A 24,144-nucleotide genomic window follows, 5' to 3' on the forward strand; every position below is an offset into this window, starting at 1 on the left:
CTGCAGCTGTATAGAGCCCTGATTAGACCACACTTGGAATATTGTGTTCAGTTCTGGTCCCCTCAATTATAGAAAGATGTGGAAGCTTTACAGTGGGTGCAGAGGAGATTTACCAGGATGCTGCCTGCCCTGGAGGGCATGTTTTATGAAGAAAGGTTGAGGGTGCTAGAGCTTTTCTCACTGGAGCGAAGAAGGATGAGAGGTGACTTGATAGAGGTGTGCAAGATGTTGAGAAGCATCGATAGAGTGGATAGCCAGAGATGACTTTCCATGGTGGAAATGTCTATCATGAGGGGACATAATTTTAAGGTAATTGGAGGAAGGTTTAGCGCAGATGTCAGAGCCAGGTTCTTTACACAGAGAGTGGTGGGTGTGTGGAACGCACTGTCAATGGTGGTAGTAAAGTCAGGTACATGAGGGACATTCAAGGGACTCTTGGATAGGCACATGGAAGATAGTACAATGAAGGTTATGTAGGTTAGTCTGATCTTAGAGTAGGATAAAAGGCCGACACAACATCGAGACTGTATTGTTCTATGTTTCTCTCAATGGCTCTGTCTGCCTCCATGTGTGCATACATGCGTGTACACACACACAATTATATGTTGGTCTCTACGCTAATAGCATTTACAGTGAGTCTGATGCATAAAATTGCACTAAAAATGGATTGTTAATTAGTGTTAAAGCATTAGTTACTTTTAATGCCAGAAATAGTCTAGATCAAGTGCTTTTGTGTATCCTAAGAACATCACTGCTATTTATCTAACTCTTCTGAAATTCCTGGTAATCTGATTTCTAACCTTACTAACTTATGCTTCTTCTTAGAAAAATGTAAAATAATAACCTGTTTACTGCTATTCCTTTCTTTTAGAAATCTAACTTCATTTGGGCATCTTAAGTTACCAAATTCTTTCTGTTCACTGCATATATATTTTGAACAATATTTTGTTAGTTTAAGATTTTATCAAGAGTTATAGTTACTTTTTCTCCTTACATTTTACTCAATTCAGTGCTTCTCAGTTTTGAATGATTCAAAGCTTCCTGCTAATGTTGTTAGTTCATTCAGAATTGGTTTAAATTATTTTGCCAGTATGCTTCACAAATCGTATTTCAATTAGCTTTGAAACTTGATTTTCATTCTCATAAAAATTCATCTTTTAAAACCTATTATTTCGTCACTGTCAAATTCTCTTGTGTGTGGTTGTAGGTATGTACAGAAATATGTAGTGTGTCTTTTTTGTTGGCAAACTTTTTCCAAACGGTGTGTTCAGTGGTGCTATGTCAATTACAAATTGTAAATTTTACAGTGTGCAGCCCATTCATTTGCAAAAGCTGATCTGTTCATTATTTATAAAACAATGTGTAATCTGTTGTTTTCATATTTGAAACTTCCTGAATAGTCCTGTTCTTGTGTGTACGTGTGTAAAATTTGTCACCTTGAATTTCTCTGGAGCGTCAGAGGCTGAGGAGTGATCTTATATAAGTTTATAAAATCATAAGGTGCATAGGTAGGGTAAATAGACGAGGTCTTTTCCCTGGGTTGGGGGGAGTCCAGAACTAGAGGGCATATGTTTAGGGTGAGAAGGGGAAGATTTAAAAGGGACGTAAGAGGCACCTTTTTCACGCAAAGGGTGGTATGTGTATGGAATGAGCTGCTAGAGGAAGTGGTAGAGGCTGGTACAATTACTACATTTAAAAGGCATCTGGTTGGGTACATGAATAGGATGGGTTTAGAGGGATATGGGCCAAGTGACAGCAAATGGGACAAGATTAATTTAGGATATCTGTTCAGCATGGACGAGTTGGACCGAAGGATCTGTTTATGTGCTGTACATCTCTTTGATTCTGTGGATTATTTTGTCATCAGTTGGCTGCCAGTTGCTGACAGCTAGGAGGAGATTTGATTAGTCCTGTTCTGCAATATAGAATTGTGAGAAGAGTGCTATGGAAGAGAAACAAAGTAGTAGGGCTAGAAAGGAACTCAGACTGAAATTCTAAAGAAAAATTATACATGTTGCTTCTTCTGTTCAATTCTAATTCCGATATTTGTTTGATCTTGAAAAAGATTAATGTTTCTGGAGAGACCTTTGAGAGGAAAGTCAAACATGGACAAAATTCAAAGAAAACAAATTAATTTATGTTTGCTGCAACTTCAGTTTTTAGATATAAAAGTTTAATTTGCTTAACTAATCTGATTTATAAAAAGTTTCACAGCAAGAACTGGCTAGTTGGCTTGTGTCATTGATATATCTGTCACAGTCAATTTTACTCCAAATTGGAAGTGAAGTGTAACAGATTAATGAACACTGTTGGTGTACTACAATTTAGATTGCTTGTAGGTGGTCTCTCATGATAATTGCTGCAACGTGTTGCTTTAGTTCTTATTAAATAGCAGCAGGTTGAAGCAGGTAGGTTGCTCGCTGTTTGCTCTATATCTTTATCTGATGAAGAATGCAGTGATTTGGGTGAAGCATATTGCCTGTCAAGTGATTTAACAAGTAATTCAGACTGTTGCAATTTTAAAATAAGCAAGTTATAGAGGTGCAACAGTAAGTGTTGGCAATGTTCAACAGGCCTGTTGAGCAAGAAGAACAGGGCAAATGTTTTAGGCTGGTGACCTATGATCAAAATCGGAAGAGCTCAGAAATTTAAGCGGGTACAGAAGAAAATGTCAGCAATACAATGGGAAATAGGAATAATGAAATGATAGAAGGGATGTCAGGTCAAGAGGTCAATTCCTGGAATGGCGGGACTATCTTATGTTGAAAGATTGGAGCGACTGGGCTTGTATACCCTTGAGTTTAGAACACTTGAGAGGGGATCTGATTGAGACGTATAAGATTATTAAAAGATTGGACACACTGGAGGCAGGAAATATGTTTCCGCTGATGGGTGAGTCCCAAACCAGAGGACACAGCTACAATAAGGGGTGTAAGCCATTTAGGACAGAGATGAGGAGAAACTTCTTCACCCAGAGAGTGGTGGCTGTGTGGAATGCTCTGCCCCAGTCTCTGCTCCAGTGGAGGCCCAGTCTCTGGATTCGTTTAAGAAAGAGTTGGATAGATCTCTCAAGGATAATGGAATCAAGGATTATGGAGATAAGGCAGGAACAGGATACTGATTGAGGATGATCAGCCATGGTGGTGCAGGCTCGAAGGGCAGAATGGCCTACTCCTGCACCTATTGTCTATTGTCAAGAAGAGAAGGCTGTGGGTCAAATAAGGAACCAAAAAAGAGCGAAGGATCTGTAAACTCACACTTGGTTGTTTTCTGGACCCTTCCTCACAGCCAAACAAAACCTTTTTTTCTGCAGCACCCTGATTTGAATTTAAGAATTTTATAACTTTTAATGAGATCCCCTCTAATTCTTCTTAACACCAGAGAATACACAGTGACCCAAACTCCTTAATCTTTCCTCAGGATAATCTCAGTATTCCAGGAATTAATGTGGTTCACCTTCCTCTCTGGCAAATATATTATTCCTTTGGTAAGGGACTAAAACATGAACAGAATACTCCAGGTGTGGTTTCACTGGGGCTCTGTTACTTTCCTGCGTTTCTAGTTCAATTCTCTTGCAATAAAGATCAGTCTAATGTTTGCCCTCGTTATGTGTTCTGCTCCTGTATGTTAGCTTTCAGTGGTTTAAGGAAATCAATTCTTTACAATTTTTCAGCTTTTAAGAAATGCACTGCACATCCATTCCTTCTACTAAAATGATACCTCTCACTTATCCACATTATATTCCATTAGCCATGTCCTTGCCCAGAACTCAGCCTGTCAGATTCCTCTTGAAACCTTTTTGTATTCTCTGTACAATGCATATTCCTACATAGCGTTGTGCCATCCATAAACGTTGAAGTATTGCGTTTTGTCCTGATGTCCAAATCATTAATTGCAACTTACCAACTTGAGAATAATTAATCTATTCCATTCTTTGTTTTCTTTCCATTAACTAATCTTCAATCTGTGCTAGTATATTAGCCCCATGTGCTCCAATTTTGTTTACTAACTTCTTGAACAGCATCTTATCAAAAGCCTTGTGAACATTCAATGAACACCACACATACTAGTTTCTCTTGCTCTACTCTGCTAGTACATCTCCTCAAAATTCCTGAAGGTTTATCAATCATGATTTTCCTTTCATAAATGCCACTTCAGCCAAATCTTCATAAACTTGTAAATGCCTTTAAGTTAAAGATACTAGTATTAGATCTAAGTTTTATCACCTGAAAGCTCAATATGAGCTTGCCTGGTGCTATGACCACACTTGCCGAGAGGATTGATTATTTCCCTCTGGTTATGTGCAACCAAGTGTGAAAGATGCTGTTCTTTAGTTGGTTATCGAATGTATTGTTCCAAGAAACTTGCCCAAATACATTTATGAAATCATCCTTAAAGTTACTTTGCCAATTCAATTAATCTATTTTATATAATGTAATACATAATGATTGAGGACTTATTAATCTTGTGATACAGATTCTCTAAGCAAGTGTGATAATAACAGAGTGGAATTTTATATCCCGTTTTAAGGTGAAAAACTTGGGTCTAATATGAGTGTCCTAAACTTGAAGGCATCTGGAGATATGAAGACAAGATGTAGAGTATTAAATTATTGCAGCAAATACGTGTTTGAGCTCATCCTTATTGCTACTTTGCCAATTTGATTTTTCCAATCATATATGACCATTAAATCATTGCAGCTCCTTTTGTTACAAGCCCTCATTCTACCCTGATTTATACATTGTCCTACAGTAGAACTACTGTTAACGTGCCCATGGAATATAGGTTCCACACTACTTCACTTTTGCTGTTCCCTATTTCCACCCCACGCTGATTCTACATTTTGATTTTCTGAGCCGTGATCATATCTCACTATTGTACTGGTATCATCTATCATTAAGAGAGCTACATCACCACTTTTCTTCTTTCTCATTCTTCTGAAATGTCAAACACTATGTGCATTCATATAAAATCTTTAATTCTGTCTTTTTTTAGCATTTTCCTCTGCTCTGACTTTGTTAACTGGTGTACTCTTAGGTTTGTGCATTCTGTAGCTTTCTGTCACACTCCTCTGGTTAATATTACCTCTATTGCTAACATGCCGTGTTGCTTTGTCCTTCCTAATAACTTTCTCCTTAAATTTCTCCTGATGAGGTCCCTTCCCCGCAGCTTTACAGTTGGTTTTACAACGTGGCAGGATCAGGAACAGACATTACTGTGAAAGCTCTGCAGGTCTGGTATCATCTGTGAAGAGAAATCAGTGCTGATGTTTTGGATTCAGTGACCCTTCCTCAGAACACAAATGCAGGGTACTAGTCTTAGCAGAGTTCAGGGAGCATGTCTTATCTGTACAGTCATCTCTTCCCTTAGTGCTGGTGCTATTCTGCATGAATTTAAATGTATTTCTCCTCACTGAACTTCTATTCAGCACTCCTTTAAGGTCTCCCCTACATCAATTTACTTATGAAGCATGCAGTAATTGAATTTATTATCTTTGCTTTTTAATTTTGATTACTAGCCATTCAAACTTGATCAGCAGAACTACTCTCTTCATCCGAGCTAATTTATTGATGGAACTGCAATAGTTGAATCCTCCCACCTTGCTCATTTAGTCTGATCAGAATCTTCTCATATTGAAAATGTATTGCTGGAAAAGCACAGCAGGTCAGGCAGCATCCAAGGAGCAGGACATTCGACGTTTCAGGCATAAGCCCTTCTTCAGAGTCCTGAAGAAGGGCTTATGCCCGAAACGTCGATTCTCCTGCTGCGCTTATCCTACAACACGTTTTCAGCTCTGATCTCCAGCATCTGGAGTCCTCACTACCTTCTCATACTGCACAAATTTGCATCATATATGGTTGATGTGATTACAGAGTCAATCAACTTCAGTTTGCTGCCCCGAAACATTTTATCTGCAATGTCAACTGTATTATATTTTGTTTAACTAATTGTTTTTAAAAGTTTAGAAATGTCTCCAAATGATTATTTGTCGGTATTGGTATGATATCACTTTGAGAGATCATGCTAATGAACACATAACCAGGATGTAAAACATATGTCTAGCAACTATTACATATTCAGCTAGCAGCCTAAAATGCAAGGGAGTGTAACTGTATTTTCCTGTAACAGTAGTAACATATGAACCTCTATACCAATCAAGTTTGTTTGCTAACCAATCTTGTAACACATTGTTAAATAAATTGAACCAAATTACCAGACCTGGTGAGTTTGACTAGCTTGTGAATGCAAATGATGAACTACAACAAGTATATTAAGTATGTAAATTTAAACAATAAATTTTATACAGTGCTTGCATCTCCATGGTACTAATTTAAGCTATTGTCCCAGTTTGAACAAAAAGAAACCTTAGAATTCACCTATTTGTTTGCCTAATTACTACCTCTGGACTTCAGATCTGTGCATACACTGATCTGTATCCTAGACCACTTTCTGTTCTATAAAAGCTTCCTTTCTCTCATTGAAAAACTTTAAGACTTAGTGCTGAATTCAAGTATTTACTATGTGAAGATGATGTCCATGCTACTTACTCCACAAACAAAAATCTCCTGCATTTACACCGGCTAAAACTGCAGAGTTCCAAACCAGGCCCTACTGACTAGTATGAGTGCCAACTAATCACCTGTTTTACTAACTAACTAACTGTGTGGCTGCCATCAGCAGGCAGTTTTATTTTAACCAGTGGCTAAGACTGAAAGGAACTACAACATTAAGGACAAGTGATATATGACCTAACTATATTTTAGGAAAAAACCTACACTTTAACTTGCTTCGTATTCCTTAATCGCTAAATTCCCGAGTTTATTACATCGTCAAAGCACTAGTCCATGAAGCTATTCTCCATGCTAGAATTAATTGTTGCTTTCAAAAAATAATTGGATGAATACCTGAAAGGGAGTTTTTCAGAGTTTGGGGAAAGGATTGATATTATGAGAATTGCTATTGCAGGTAATTGGCATGAAATGTGAACCACATTCTGTGTTGTAGTCATTCTTTGACTGTGTGTAAACTAGCGCACTGTTGAAAAGGGCTAGTGTCATGCTGTGAGAGAATCATTAATGTTTTATTTTCCATTTACTCAAGAAGGCAGTATGGAATTGATTGTTCTACATTGATACATTCTCTCTTCACATTATTTGAATTTCTATTCATTAATATATGCTCCCACAAAATTGGTGATGGTTTATTTTTTGTAGCTGGCAACTCTGCTAGAGTGGGGCCAAACATTCATCTTTCATGTGATGTGCCAAGAATATGAATTGGAAAGGCCCAAATCTGTTGTTTTATGTCAACACGGTGTTGATCAGCGCTTCTGTGATTTGAAGGTAAGGAAACTCAAATCTCATTAAGCTGTATAATTCATTAACACATGCTACTACATCAGCTTTTTTAAAAAAAGCTGGACTTCCATACACTCAGAAATCTAATTTCAGTAGAGCGATAGATGTGAAGAAGTCTGTTATAAGTCTTAAAATTTCCATCAAACAGTATTTGAATATAGAGACAAATAAAGCTCAGTCTTTGCCACCCCTGTTGTATTGAATTGATAGGTGTTAATATTATGTTGGTATGAGAATTAATAGCAAATATAATGTTGACAATTGATCTTTTATATATAAAAGTACAAAAGAATGCTGAAACATTGTTGCTTCTTATAAGCCACTTCAGTTTCTTCGTCAATGAGTGGTGCTTAGAAAAAGTCTCCTCTAGGTCACTTATGCTACTTGACCTAGACACAAAGAAAGGCTTGGTTGAGTCAACATATTCACTCCAGTATTTTTTTTCAGAAAGGCCACCTTTTACAGTGCTTCACAGACTTTTCCCTGTGTCTGTGCTCATTTCAGGCTTGATGATTACAATTGGTAAACGTTGGAGAGCATGGTGGGGGTTGCCCAAGGAAAGGGAAGACCTATGAGAGCATGAATGGATTGTTTTCAGTTGTTTATAAAGGCCACTATTATAACTTCAGATCAGTTAATTGGTAAAAGTGTACAGCCTGTGAGTTGGCAATGTTCTCCTATTCCTCCTTTTCGACCTGATGTATGTCTGTGCCAATTTATTCTCTTAGGAAAGAGGATGAGTTGGAGATTTTTTTTCCTTATGCAGATAGAAAATTAGTGATTTGAGAATTGTGTAAGAATGTCAGTGTTACCATCTTTTCAATTTGATTCACTTTGGAGAAAGGTTAATGGCCTTTGCTCTCCATTATAACCTGACAGATCAGAAACTGTATGATGAATCAATGTACCAACACTATGTCTTAGCACTCAATCATGTTCCTCAATTTTTGTCAGTTTTGTTGAATTTGTACACAAGTAAGAACAAAATCATGGTGAGAACTGTCATGTGTTTTTATATTTTTTATGTTTGTTTCGAGATGTTTTTCAAAATATTTTGAAATTGGTATACGTGACTTTAAAATCTATTCCTTAGAAGTTAGTTTGATTGTCCTTCCATGGTGCTAATTTAAAAAAAGCAAATCAAATGTTGTTAGATGACAAATAAGTAGGTTAAACTCCCAATGACATTAAATATAGCCAATAGTTTGTATGATTATCTTTAGCTTTGTGAATTGTTGCAATTGAGGAAAAGACACTCTTGTGACTTGACCTCAAATCAAGTAACTCAATTTAACATACCCAATGCTTTAAAGAATATTGTCTACTAAGAATTACTGAAATAGACTTTTTAAATCCAAGTGAGTAATGAACTTTTAATGAAGGTATTGTTTCTGATCTTCAATTGTTACCTCCACTATAACCTTTCCTTAATGGCATACCTATAAATGAGGAAAATTAATTGGCAATTATTACAAACTCTCTAGACACTTGAGCTTAGAGTTCTAAATTGACAAGCGATCCCACATCTTCAAGTGTTCAGAGAGACATGAAATGAAATCGAGTAGTTTAACTTTCAATTAACCAGTTGGATGTTGTTGCTAATCTTTAGCAGCAAAAGTAATTGAGTAATGATCGATGTTTACAAAAATAGTTCCTGGTTCATAGTAAAGATGTATTGCAGTGAGGATGAAGGATTCTAGGAAGGGAATAAACCAACTATGGTTAATCAGGGAAGTTGAGAATAGCATCAGAGAGAAAGGAAAAACCTGCTATATGACAAAGGTAAGTGGTAAGCAAGAGCATTGGAAAGGTTTCAAAAGTCAGCAAAAGACCAAAAAAAGGAGAAAATAAACTTTGAGGGTAACTGGCAGATAATATTAAGATGGACAGCAAGAGTTTTTTTTTTAAATATAAAAAGGAAGAAAGAAGCCAAAGTGAAGATCTGCCTCTGAGAGAATGAAGCTTGTGAAATATAGTGGGGAATGAGGAAATAGCGTAAGAGCTGAATAAATACCTTGCATCACTCTTCACAGTCAAAGACCCTAATAATATTTGTAAATCAGTTAATGTTGAAAGGGCAAAACGAGAGATTAAATAAATACAATAGCTATCACAAGAGGAAAAGTGCTAAGGAAGTTGATGATAAAGTCCAATAAGTGGCCTGAACCTGGTGGGATGCATCTTAGGATGTTAAACGAAGTAGCTACAGAGATTGTGGATGCACTGGTAAAAATCTTTCAATAATCCTTAGATTCTGAAGAGTTTCAGATGGTTGGAAAACTGCCAATGTACCAGCCTTTTTAATAAGAGTTGGAGACAAAAATCAAGAAACTGCAAGTCAGTTAGCTTAATATCTATAATTGAGAAAATAATTCAGTCTATTATAAAGGATGTAATAGCAGTGCATTTCGAGATGCGTAATATAATCAAAGAAATCAATATGGCTTCATGAAGGGAAACTCATGACTGAAAAATTTATTTGAATTCTTTAATGTCACAAAACAGGCAAGATAAAGGGGAAGTGATAGATGTAATTGGTTTTCACAAGGTGTTTGATAAGATACCACTTAGGCTTTTGTTGCGTTGTTAAGTAGCCAATGTTGTTTGAGGTAGAATGATAATTTGGATAGAAGATTGGTTAATTAATAGAAGATGGAGAATTGGGAAACAGGTGCATTTTTCAAATGGCTACCTACAACTAGTGTTTTTGAGATCACTATTCTTAATGTTTCTTATTTTTAGTTTGGAACTGAGAGTTCAAGTTAAGAATTGAATTTTGAACAGCAGCTTATGTTAAAAATAAGAAAAAAAAGACAGCATGTTTGCTATTGGGAACTGCCTAGAAAGATAATCCAGCTACAAGAATGCTGTAGATGTTTTGGCACCAAGAAGTTGTTATGCTCAGGGATTGGCAGCTGGTTAGATATTGAATTGATCAATCTAGGGAGGGCTGATGTTGATGAGCCACCGCAGATGTTGAAAAAGAAAGAAAAAACAAAAAGAAAGTGAGCACATTCTTAGTGGACTTTTGGGCAGGAGGTAGTTTTTCTTTGGAAGCTGCCAAACTAGGAAGTTGTTTCTTGGTAATGCATTCTAGTTATTCTCCAGTTTTCAAACTTGTTGAAAGTTCTGAGAAAAGAACTCTATAAGAAATGAGTAATAATCACCAGAGGGGTGTGGAAGTTGTTGATATTGACTGGTGTCTTCAGAATTCAGGTGAGATAGACAATTTCTTGTGCCTGATATACGAACAATCATCAAAGGATTTCATGAAGACCTGGTGTTTCTTATTAAAGTGGTTATTAGGCAAGCAAGTTATGATACTTTTACTTTCTTTCATTTATTTCTTAACTGTGTCAGTCTGTCAGTGAGAGTTGGGGATTTGTATTCAAAGAAGGTTAGGCTTAAGTCATGGATATTAATTAAATTCACTTGTGATTCATTGTGTTCTGCTAGTTACATTTGTTTAAATGATAAATTTAGTGTCAAAGATCTGTTGTTGATAATGTCTGGTTAGGAACAATTGAGTAATTTTGAGGGTTGTTACTTTAATTTCACTGTATGTTACAAACACAGTGACAGTGAGTATGATTTAGTTTGGCTTGTTGTCCTGTATCATAGGTGTGCCACAAGGGTCAGTTCTGGGGCCACAATTGTATGCAAGAAATATTAATGACTTTGATTAGGAAAGTGAATGCACTATGGTTAAGTTTGTGGATGACACAAAAGTAGATGAGAAGGCATGTGATGAGGATAGCACAGTCTGCAGAAGGATGTAGACAGATTAAATGAGTGGGTAAAGTATGATGGATGAAGTATAATGATTAGATCCCCTACGGTATGGAAACAGGCCTTTCGGCCCAACAAGTCCACATGGAGCCTCCAAAGATAGCCCATTTCCCTCTAACACTACGGGCAGTTTAGCATGGCCAATTCACCTGACTGGCACATCTTTGGACTGTGGGAGGAAACCAAAGCACCCGGAGGAAACTCACATAGACACTGGGAGAATGTGCAAACTTAACACAATCGCCTGAGGCAGGAATTGAACCTGGGACCCTGGTGCTGTGAGGCAGCAGTGCTAACCACTGAGCCACCATGCCATCTGTGGGGAGATAATAGGTTATGCACATTAGCAGGAAGAATTCAGGAACTGAATGTTTGTTAAGTGGAGAAAGATTGCAGAAAACTATAGAACAGAGAATTTGGCACTCTTCAACCATGAATCACAAAAAACTAGCTCCATATTCTGTGGGTAATTGGGAATAAATGGAACGCTGGCCTTTATTTCATAGAGAATTGAGTATTAAAGTGTGTAGTTTTAGCAAAACCTCCCTAAGGCATTTGTCAGAACATAGCTGGAATACTGTGAAAAGGTTTGGACAATTTTATTAAAGGAAAGATATACTGACATTAGAGGCAGATCAGAGGAGATTCACTCGGCTCACTCTGGAGGAGCTATCTTCTGAAGGAGAGGTTGAGAACACAGTGCCTGTATTCATTGGAATTTGAGAGAATGAGAGGTGACCATGTTAAAATATACAACATTCTTAGGGGAATTGACAGGGTATATGCGGAAGGGTTTTTTCTTGTAGGACAATCTAGGTGCAGATTGTCAAAATTAGGGGTTGTGAAAAAAAAGGTGAGAATCAGGCTGGTTTTATCCCTGTGTGCATAAATAACTTTGAATCCAGCCCACGCTGTAAGTGCAAGAATGCTGGATCAAACCATGTAAATTGAATTTGAGTTCCCTGGTATAAATCAATGTTTAATAAAACAAAGAACTGCAGAAGCTGAAGATCTGAAGCAAAAACAGAAATTGCTGGAGAAGCCCACCAGGTCTGGTAGCAACTGTGGAGAGAAAAACAGTGTTATTGTTTCAAGTCCAGTGACCCTTTTTCATAACTGTTCAAAAGATGATTGGATTTGAAAAGTCAATAAAGCCAAAAGAACTGCAGATACTTGAAATCAGAAGCAAAAACAGAAGTGGCTGGGAAAGCTCCGCAGGTCTGGCAGCGTCTATGAAGAGGAAATTAATGTTTTGGATGCAGTGACCCTACCTCAGAACTGTTAATACTGTTTTCTCTTCACAGATTCTGCCAGATCTACTGAATTTCTGAAGCAATTTCTGTTTTCTGTGTTTGATACAATACTAACCTGCCATCTGATGGTTAAGCTGCTAAAAGCTATGATACAATTTGTATGTCGTTGAGTAACTGCATTGCAAACAGAAGAGAAAGGGCAGAAAATGGAATAGGTTAAGATTTTAGGCAGATCTGATAAACTTTTCATGTCGACTAACCTCAGGAAATAATGTTTCAGATTGGCTGATAGGTGTTAATGGAGAAAGAAAGCTAAGTTTAAAAAAAATTATCATTTTAGTCTTAACCTAAATTTCCAAATTTTGTATGTTTGCATTCTTTGTTGATATCTCAGCACCTGTTTATTTCTGTTTCCTTTTCAATATACTTAGCTGAAAAATGTGCATGGACCATGTCAACGATCAGAAGAACTGAAATACGTTATGACTCGGATAGCAGTTGATGGCGCAGATCTCTTTGTTGTAGAGCATGGTTGTGCAGCCAGTATTAAGGTAATTGGTTGAATAATGTCAAATGAAAACAAAGAGAAATACATATAGGTATTTTAAATTGACTTTTGAAACAAAAATACAGATATAAATGTGAATTGTCTATGTCAGTGGAACTAGATAAATAATTTATTTTTGGGAAACTATAAATTCCTGATATTCTTGGATTGCAAACCATTGCTCGAAAAATATATTTCTGCTGAACTGGTGGTTGTTTTAGGTTCTTAGTTTCTATCCAGAGGAAGCCTGTGTTCCTAGCCTAGATAGGCTAATGCTGAAGAAGTTCATTTTAACTCACCACAAGATCAGAAGCATGGGCCTCATTTAAATGTAGCAATTGTCAAGCCAGCCCTCCTGTATGAGTTACTTGGCTGACCTGTCTCCCAACAACTTGGCACAATTAAACATGAAGTTAGACTATTGATGATTTTGGGTTAGGTTTCTTATTTCTAACAATTTAACCCCAACTCAATCTTGCCCATTTTGTGGAGAATTAAAACTCTTCCTCCCTTTTCTGGCACATTAGTTTGATTCTTCTTGGTTTTGGACATCTATAGGCCAACAATAAAAGTCAATGTTGACTTTAAGCTTACAAGTCAGTTCCAGGATTGAGACGTGCCTCTACTTTGTATGTCGAAGATATAGATTGTTATGAAGAGCAGTTGCAGCAAATTTCCCATCAGCAAAATATTGTACTGCTGTTTCTGACTTTTGCATGTACTTCGAATTCATCTTGTAGAATTAATTGATTGATTAATTTCCTGAAATTCTGTTCCTTTTTCTTCTCACCATCTACCATCCCTGACTGGCAGTGGAGATTTTTTGCCCTTGCAGTTGACTTTCTAAAATCAGCTCTTAGTAGCCGTATGTCTTCAATTGGGTTAATCATTCTCACTGATACTAACTTTTGTTTACAGTTTAAAAAGCCTGGCACAGCTGTAATCAAGATACACAGGATTATTACTGCAAACGTTTGCTGTTGCACTAATAATAACTGTAATGAGAATTTGTTTTATATTCTTGTAACTTGTGTTACAAGTGCTCCAGGCTTTTAGCTTTTCTGTCACAGAATTTATTTTCTCACAGGAGCTGGAGAGGACAAACATGATAAATGTGTAAGTTTTGAATATCAAATAAAGCATTGCTGGCAGCTAGGTTGCTGATTTAAAAAGATAAATATTTTTTGTTATGTTTATTCATAATAATTATTGTACTGTATAAGATATGGTGCTTGCATAGACGTTTCTAATTTACAACTCATTTTATATTGTAGATAGGGGTCATTCGCATTGCTACTTGTAATCTTCATAACCAAGCAGTTGGAGAGGGTGTGAGTGCTGTTGTACAAGATGTTCAACTGAGACAATATATTGAACAATTTGAAAATTGTAGGCTTGGAATTCAACCCACCATACTCCGTCGATCATGTTGGCTAGAAACTGGTTCAGTAAATTTTGGATTAATCACAGCAGATGTGGCTTTGGCTGCAGATCATCCTGTAAAACATGAAGCACAAAGACAATTCTTGGAAACTCATGATTACCGAACTAAAAGGTACTGCGTAGTTATATTTGTAAGTAGAAGCAATGATGTACCAACAAGGGAAATAAATCTCAATGATGGTCGGAGTATACTAACATTTTCTTCCTAGCTTATCTAGATATTTGATATGCTAAACTTACTCATAACACTTCATATTATCTTATCGTGTGTAAAATTGGCATGTATTAATTTACCTTCCTACGTTGATCTCTCATGTCAAATATGATCGGGTAAAGTAATTGACATCAACAGCATAAAGAATTTTGGTAATGTTTGACCTTTGTGAAAAACACTGTTATAAGCTAATTTAATCATGCAGAATAATTTTCTAGCTTAGTGGTAAACAGTAGCCTTTATATGGGAGCTTTATATCTGATTTTCATTATGACTGTAGCAATTGACGGTCTGCAAGCTTTTGGAATCCAGATTATAACTGTTGCTCATTTATAGCAAGATTGCTTAATGTTAAGAGGTTTGCACCAATATATGGCCACATTAGAACTCATGGCATGTGGAATCAATGTAAAAACTCTCAGGGCCTCTCCCATCCAATTGCCACCTTTTATGGCTCCACCACTGATGGATCTCTCCTGCATATTGGATAAGGCATGATCGGAGTTGGCGACAGAGACTACAAGCATGCTCAACACTGGAAGCCGCTTATGTTAAACAGACCCAACTGATCCCAGAACAAATTTCTGCAGTTTCCCCACATACAGTCTTCTACAAAATCATTAAATGACTATTAGATGAGAAGGGTCTGCAAGCATCTGCATCCTGACTGATGGTAGCTCAGTTCAAGATTTCAAGTAGTCTTCAGCCAGATGTGCAGAGTGAATAGTCTAGCTATCTATCTCCAAAACACTCCAGCAACACCGCTGACAATGTTCAGCTATTTTGGTTCATTTTGTATGAGATTGTCTCTGCCATGTATACAGCAAAAATCTTGACAATATTGCATTGTAGAGATGAAGAATTGTACTCCAGAATTAACCATGCCCCTAGCCTAGCTGATTCATTAACGTTACAACACTGGCATCTTCATGACAAAGTGGAAAACTGACCCAGGAATGCCCTAGCCACAAAAAACAGATCAAATCTGCCCCACATGTTTTGTCTTAATTATCATCAAAGTGGCCTGAAAGTTAAAATAATCAAAAGTTACACAGCGTGAGCTGGTTTGATTTCTCCAAGGACTACTGAGCTCCTGACCTCATTACAGCCTTGATCCAAGGATGGACGAAGAGCTGAACTCAAGTGAAAGTGGTGAGTGTGACTGGCCTTGTTAAGACAACCTTTTGATCAAGCGTAACATCAAGGAGTCTAAGGGAATAAAGTTTGGGAATGTGGAGCTCTCTTGGATGGATAGAGTTATACACAGCAAGAAGATTGTGATTATTGGAAACCAATCATTTCAACACATGGCATCACTTCTGGATTTTCTGAAGGCAATGTCATGGGCCCAACTATTTCTAGCTATCAGATCAGTGGTGTTTCCTCCAGCATTTGGTTAAAAGTAGGGATTTTCACTGGTAATGGAAATGTTGCTTTTCATTTTCAACTATCCGACAGTAAAGTAGCCTGTGCGCACAAAATCAGGTTTGACTGATAAGAGATTGGTGGCATTAGTGCTTCACAAGTGCTGAGCAATGACTGTCGTGTGGGAGCCATGATTTGGAGGTGCTAGTGTTGGACTGGAGTGGACAAAGTTAAAAATCATGCAACACCAGGTTTATTTGGAAGTACCAGCTTTCAGAGCACTGCTCCTTCAGGTAGCTGTGGAGCAAGATCATAAGACACAGAATTGTTATGCAACTGAAACAATTTATGGAAAAAAACCTAGATTGCTGTTAAGTCTTTCATCTTTTAGAATGTGTTGCAGGTTTTGGTCATTAATATGTAAATCTTATGCATCTGCATCAAGGACAGACACCTCAGTACCTCACTCTACCGCATTCCCACTGATAACCTTACGCTGCTGTACTTCTGTAGCTTCCACCCTAAGCATATTAAAACAGCCATTCCCTACGAACGGCGTGCACACAGTATCTGTTCAGATGAAGAGGAACATGGTGTACACCTGAAGGGCACCCCCAAAAGAACAGTGTACCATGCTCAACTCATCAATCACTAGTTCTGACGTGTCACAGCAAGAAACCGTAATGACCTCCTCAGGAGATAGACACGGGATACAACTGATAGGGCATCCTTCATTGTCCAGTACTTCCTGAGTGCGGAGAAACTACACCGTGTTCTTCACAGCCAGCAGCACATTGTCGATGAGGATCAGCACCTTGCCGAGACCGTTCCTATGCCTCCACTTCTCGCCTTTAAACAACCGCCAAACCTTAGCAGATCCTTGTTTGCAGCAAATTACTCAGTCTTGAGGACAACATAAACCATAACACTGTACAACCCTGTCATGTCAACAACTGCAAGATATGTCAGAGTGTTGACAGGGATGCCACCATTACACGTACAGACATCACCCACCATGTGTGCAATAGGTACTCATGTGACTCAGCCAATGTTGTCTATTTCATACGCTGCAGGCAAGGATGCCCCGAGGCATGGTACATTGGTAAGACCAAGCAGACGCAGTGATAATGGATGAATAGACACCGCGCAACAATCACCAGACAGAGATATTCCCTCCCTGTCGGGGAACACTTCAGTGGTCACGGATGTTCAGCCGCAGATCTTTAGGTTACTGTTCTCCAAGGTGGACTTTGGGATACACAACAATGTAGAGTGGCCGAGCAGAGGTTGATAACTAGGTTTGGTAACCATGAGGATGGCCTCAACCGAGTCCTTGGGTTCGTGTCACACTACAGGTGACCCCAGTACGCTATACACTCTCACGCACGCACACTTTCTTACATACTCTCACACTCACGCAGATTCTCTCTCATCCGCACTCTCCCATACACAAATATATCCCCACTTCTAACCATGTAGTGGAGTGAAGGCATTGTGTAGCTGCTGAAGATGGTAGGACCTAGGGCATTACTCTGAGGAATATTTACAGCCTGTCCTAAGATTGAGGCAGTTGGCATCCAGTAACCACAACATCTATTTTTATGCTAGGTGTGAGTCCAAACAGTGGAGATTCTCATTGAATTCAGTCTTTCTAGAGGGCCTTAATGTTCTCTAGTCAGATTCTGCCTATATGTTACGGCTAGTCACGTCAACCCACTACCTCCACTTCCATCTTAGATTCAGCTTTTTTGTCCATGTTTGAACATACTGGGAAATGTTCCATTGTTATAGCTGTGGTTGAGCATCTTGGCTAGTTCTAGAACACAGGTATCAGGATATTGGGGGGCCTATGACCTTTGCAGTGTCCAGTGCCTTTAGCCTCTAAAATGTGAAATGAATCAAGAAACCAAAGACTGGTATCTGTGATGCTGCACTTTGTTCAAAAACCCAGAGACATGGATTCAGTGTATTTGGCCGAAGAATTAATGGAGAGTTTAGGAGAAATACCTCTGCCTACAGGATGGTGGTGATCTGGAACTCACTGCCTGAATGAATGGTAGAGAAGCCCTCATCACATTTAAAAATACATGCATTTCAATTGCCTTAAACTACAGAGCAAAAGAGCAAGATCTGGAAACTGTGAATAGCTTGGCTAGGTCTTTCTTTATCTGGCAGAGGTGCAAAGTGCTGAATGGTCTCTTTTGTTTAATTTTTCTACACTTTTGTTGTTAATTTCACATTGTTATGAAAATGTGATTAAAGATTCTGACCTCTACTTGATAAGTAGAAGTTTTGGTTTATCATGATGTGCTACTATACTCAGTATTTCATAAATGATTATGGTTAGCAGAAGGTTAGCGCAAAATCTCCTTCTGAGAATGTGATAAAAGTGAAGAGGATTAAAATCTTATTCTGTTCACTGAATTCAGCTCTTGTTCTGTAACATTGTAGTTTAAGGTAATAATTGTGTTCCATTCCTTGGGGTTTAAGAGTGCTGCAAAATCAGCTTTGATTCCTGCTGCTATTTGCTGTCTGTTGGAAATATGTTTGTGAACATCTGATGAGGCCTTCCCCTTGTTAAATTGCACTTCAGTATTTGCGGCTGATGCTCATGCAAAGACATGGCCGTGTTGATGAGGTACTGAAAGCTTTTCAACACTTATGGGAATAGATTGCTTGAATGATTTAATCCCTTATGAGGAGGCAGAATCTTGGGCAGAAATTAAAAGAGAGATAAACGAAGTTGAATGGTTTAGTATCTAATGATTTGATTGTAGCCTTTGTTGTTTTGTTGTCTACAGCTGACATTGTACCTTCTTTTGTGTAGACTGTGGTTTCTCTGGTCAGATGATGAGATCAAAACCAAGCGAATGAAGAATAAGTGTGGGTGTCTGAGTGGTTGTAAGTTCTATGCAGGCATGGCATCAGGGATGGACTTCTTCAAATTGGATGAAATTACCCCATCCACCAGTTCTGCTTTCTCTAATACATCGACAGAAACTGATATGTTCTACGGGCAGTCACTGCTGCATCCAAATGAATGGATTGTCACTAAAGATACTTCAAAGACTGCAGATGGTAATTTCTTTTATATATAATGTTTTATGATTTCAGGAATGTTTGTCTTTAAGTTTCTTATTTTGCCTTCTATTATAATATCAAGATACCATAGTTTGAGCAATGTAACTACTTGCATATGTGCATTTTACAAATTTTCACAAGGTTTTTATTTACATTAAGTATAAAGTTGAAATATCTGATGGTAGGTAATGAAAGAAACTCATACAGAAAATTTTAAATACTCAGCAAGTAATTCCTGTGGAGAAACAGAAAAGGAGTTGGAATTTTGGGTCAGTGATCTCTCATCTGTTCTGATGAAAGGTAATCCACCTGAAAGGCTCAATCTGTTTATTTCTCTTCAAATGCTGGTAGACTGGCAAAGTATTTCTAGCAATTGTTTTGTTTTTACTTCTGATTTGCAGCATCTGCAGTATTTTGCTTAAGTGCTGGCGGAAACTATTTGTGTTGACAATACCTATATTTTGGTAATTTAGGTAAAACAAATGGGACAAAAAGGAAAGAATGGGACTCGAGATCGTTGGGAACAAATTCAGAGAAAAAGAGCCAGTACCAAAATTTGCAAGTGCCTTTACGATCTCACAGTTCAACATCCTCTTCTGAAGAAAATAGTAGTTCTACTGCTGCACTCCCTTTGTTGGCAAGTGAAAGAAACAGTCCATCCTCTAATGCTGATGATAGTATTCCACAGATGCATATTCCTGTTTCAAGTACAAACACTGAGGAAACAGTTGGAAAGTAAGTTCATTGTGGTTATAAAAGATGTGCATTTTTAAAAGCTGAGCAATTGTAACATATTGAATATTTGGATAACTGTTCTATTATGACATGAATACGGTTAAATGTTTCTTAATCTTGATATGGCAGCCTTCTGATACCAATATGCTAGTGGATTGACTAAGTATTCACCAAGGTGTTAACCACTGTACTTCATAAATGAAAATACAAAATTTAAAATACTGGCTATAAACACTGTTTCTTTGTGAGATGCTGCTTTCCTATTTTTTGTTGTTGGCGAATTACTGAATAAAGAAAACAAGCAGTTTTGTTTAAAACTTTCTTTTTCTTTTTAGCGGTCCAACAAATGTTTCAGGAAGCACACCAGTTTCTCCCAATAATCAAGACAGAACATTAGTTCGCTCTCCTTTGAAGCGACAAGCTTCTGTCTCTTCTACACGGCTTGGGAGTACAAAGAGTTTATCAGCAGCTATTTTTGGTGAGCGGCAGACTGCAGCAATGGGTGTACAATTCACCAGCGAAGTGTCACGCAGTGACGAGAATGTTCTGGATTCTCCTCGTCAGCGGAGGAGCTTTGGATCCTTTCCCTTTACTCCATCATCAGATTCTAATACTTTCCATCAGTATCGATCAATTGATTCAAGCATATCTGTGGCTGAAAGTGAGGCATACTTTTCAGCAGCTGAGGACTTTGATCCAGTCAGTAGCGATGAAGGCCCAGGTACCTACCCAGGAAGAAAGAAAAGACGTCGTACCCAAGGAATTGATTCGACCAGGAATACAATTTATCGTAGTGTAGAGGGGCCATTAAATAGTTCTGTTAGCGGAGAAAGCCAGGAACTGAAAAACTATCCTATGCAAGCTCATGCCTCTCAGGCCTCTTTTGTATCAGCTCTTGAAGGAGATGAAGAATCAGCTGATCATATATACACTGCTGAAGGTGAAAAAGCTGTAGATAACAAACAGATGTCATGTCAACAAATTGTGATGTCTTGTTACTTAAATTACCTTACACAACTGCAGGTATCCAACTGGTCAGTAAAACAGCCAACAAACAAGAGAACATCAAAATCTTCGCTGCACAGGCCTCTAGACCTTGATACACCAACCAGTGAAGAGAACTCTTCTTCGTTTGACCAGCTTTCTATCCCCATGTTTAAGGTTGGCAACGTTTTTGTCCAGTAATGAGTATTCTTCTGACTTGTTGAACTTCCACATACAGATAGGAATTATTGTTTTCTATTAGGGAAATTAACTTCTGAGAAATTGAAGCCCAAGGTGGATTGACCAATCATATTTGGCATTCATATAACATATAGAGTCATAGAGATGTAAGCACAGAAATAGAACTTTCAGTCCAACTCATCCATGACTAGATATCCCAACCCAATCTAGTCCCACCTGCCAGCACCTGACCCATATCCCTCCAAAGCCTTCCTATTCAGATACCCATCCAGATGCCTTTTAAATGTTGCAATTGTTCCAGCCTCCACTTCCTCTGGCAGCTCAAGCCATACACATACCACCCTCTGTGTGAAAAAGTTGCCCCTTAGGTCTCTTTTATATCTTTGCCCTCTCACCCTAAACCTATGCCCTCTAGGTTTGGGCTCCCTGACCCCAGGGAAAAGACCTTGTCTATTTATCCTATCCATACCCTCATGATTTTATAAACCTCTATAAGGTCACCCCCTCAGCCTTCATTGCTCCAGGGAAAAGAGCCCAACCTATTCACCCTCTCCCTGTAGCTCAAATCCTCCAACCCTGGCTCCTGGCACAGAAAATAATCCAAAGTATTTTATGGAGGCATAATCTGACAAAAATGAATATTGAAAGAAAGATGTGGTCATGGGGATCTTTAAAGAGCCCAGACAGGTGGAGGAGTTAAGAGGGCAATATCTAAACACGTGAAAATATGGGTTCCCGTGATGATTTGAAGGAATAAGGAAACATGAAAAGGAAAGGTGAATGGATTGGATGGTTAGTTGGGCACTAATACAGATGGAGCTGTAGAGATGGGGTGTTGTAGGACTGGAGGGAATTCATCAGTATGTGTGATTGAAGTCATGAGGAAATTTAATTAAAAGGACTAGAATTTTCATTTTGAGGCTCTGTCTGTACTGAAGGTGAGCATAAAAGGGCCCTGACACTATTTTGAAGAAGAGCAAGGGGGGTTACCCTGATGTCCTGGATAATACTTACTGCTCAACCACCCTCACTCCCTCTACCACTTCTTATCAGTATTGATCAGCTAATTTTAGTATATTTTTGGCCAAAAGTGAGATAAACATTTTCAGATGTTTGAGGACTTTTATCCACATAAGTTTAAGCAAGTGAGAAATAACAGTAGATTGTGCAGCCACTAAAAGCCGCCTCTGCCTTATCAAATGATACTGTCAGATCACTTCCACTTCTCTACTATTTCTCTTGATCCCCTGAAAGACCAAATACATGTTCATCTCATAGAATCCCTACAGTGTGCAAACAGGCCATTCGGCCCAACATGTCCACACTGATTCTCTGAAGAGTATCCCGGCCAGATTCACTCCCCTATCTTGTCCCTGTAACCCTGCATTTTCCATGACGAATCCACCTTACCTACGCATCCTTGGAGATTATGGGAAATTTAGCATGTCCAATCCACCTAACTAGCATATTTTTGGACTGTAGGAGGAAACCAGAGCACACAGAGGGAACCTGTGCAGATGTGGGGAGAATGTACAAACTCCACACAAATAGTCGGCCAATGCTGGAATTGAACCTGGGTCCCTGGCTCTGAGATGGCAGTGCTCACCACTGAGCCTCCATGCCGCCTGAGTTGTGCTTAATGATGTCAGGGCACCTGGGAGAGCTCTCTTTTTTTTCTAATTAGTGACATGGCTTCTTTGCCTGAGAGGACAGACAGGAACTCAATTTAAGATTCAAATCCTCTTTCTGCAATATTTTGTCTTGCCTCACCCATTGTTGTAATTGGAACAAAGGTGAATGTTCCTTTGTAATATTCCCTAACTTTCCACCTATCTCATCTCATCTGCAAACTCTCATTCATATATTTGTTACGTCCTAAACTTGATTATTTTAACACATTACTGACTGTGTTCAACATTCTACACTCTATAAACTTATCCAAAACTCTGCTAGCTGTATCTTAACTCTAAAGTCCAATTCTGCTATTATTTCTATGCTTGATTATCTTCTTTGGATCCCGATTTTAAAAAAAATTAAAAAAAACTTTTTAAAAGTCTTATCCTTGTTTTAAGATTCTGCCGTGACCTTACCCTTACATGTTTCTGTATTCTTCAGCAAACCAATCTCCAAGTTATCTTCCCTCCTCTATTATGACCTGCTGTGCATTCCAAAATTATAATTGCGCCACCATTGGTGGCCACATCTTGGGTTGCTTGGCCTAAAGCCCTGGAATATTCTCAAACTCTTTGACTAGGATTTTGGTCATCTGATTTTGCATCTCTTTAATCAACGTGGTGATGTATTTTGTTTCATAATGCTCCTGTGAAATGCTTTAGATCATTTCATTACAACTGGAGTGTTGTATATTTTTGTTGGTGTATCCAAAACTCTTTGGAGTAGACATTTTTAAAAATTCACAGTTCTTAACCTCTCACCTCCATTCTGAAAGATGAACCACACATTTGAAGTTGATGTCACATGTTCTATATTTCTCAGGCATCTCAGTGGCTACCATGTCAAGCCCTTTTATAATCTTGTGTGTTTCAACAAACTACCTTTGTGAATGAGTTAACTTTTCATTTTTCTCAAATCCGGAGCAAAAAGGCCCAATTTTTCTAGTCCTCCTTCATATGCGTTAAACCCCGCCCCCCCCCCAAAAAAAAGGTGATTGCTATATCAGCATATTAAATTTCTGACGTATTGTGTAAGAACACCCAAGTGTCCAAAGTACTACATGACTCTGTTACCTTGACATTTCCCATTAGATTTCTAAATTTAATATTACCTGACACCACCTGTCACAATCTCAGTTTAAACCCTGTCCATAGCCTTAATTATTTGATTCACCAGAATACCGATTGCAGTCCAGTTTGAGAGGTATCTGTGCAAATTGTGGAGCTCACTCTTCCCTCCTGTATTGGTGTCATTGCCTCTTAAATCAAAGTTCCTTCTTCTCACACTAATCTTTGAGTTATGTTTGATGCTGTATTGATTTGCGCATGGTCTGGAAGTAATACGGGCACTATTATTCTTGAGTTTCTACTTATTTATTTAAAAATCCAATTCTTAAGCTTCCTCTGTGCAACCTCATTCCTAGTTTTACATATGTTGTTGCTTCTTATATAGATGTCTTATCTGGATCCCTCTCTTCTCACTCCCAAATTCTTCACCAGC

General features: G+C 38.2%; 1 protein-coding gene across 5 annotated transcripts in view; it reads left to right on the top strand.

Annotated features, from left to right (window-relative positions):
- kiaa1109 (KIAA1109 ortholog) overlaps positions 1 to 24,144 on the top strand; it is a 407,563-nt gene that overhangs the window by 174,270 nt on the left and 209,149 nt on the right. For all 5 annotated transcript variants that reach the window (XM_060851682.1, XM_060851684.1, XM_060851685.1 and 2 more), the window contains exons 23-28: positions 7,215 to 7,343; positions 12,832 to 12,951; positions 14,222 to 14,502; positions 18,797 to 19,047; positions 19,524 to 19,785; positions 20,121 to 20,946. In XM_060851682.1, the coding sequence (XP_060707665.1) occupies positions 7,215 to 7,343; positions 12,832 to 12,951; positions 14,222 to 14,502; positions 18,797 to 19,047; positions 19,524 to 19,785; positions 20,121 to 20,946 (1,869 nt within the window). The remainder of the gene's footprint in view (positions 1 to 7,214; positions 7,344 to 12,831; positions 12,952 to 14,221; positions 14,503 to 18,796; positions 19,048 to 19,523; positions 19,786 to 20,120; positions 20,947 to 24,144) is intronic.

This window comes from Hemiscyllium ocellatum, chromosome 36 (assembly GCF_020745735.1).
Source record: "Hemiscyllium ocellatum isolate sHemOce1 chromosome 36, sHemOce1.pat.X.cur, whole genome shotgun sequence".
Lineage (NCBI taxonomy): Eukaryota > Metazoa > Chordata > Chondrichthyes > Orectolobiformes > Hemiscylliidae > Hemiscyllium > Hemiscyllium ocellatum.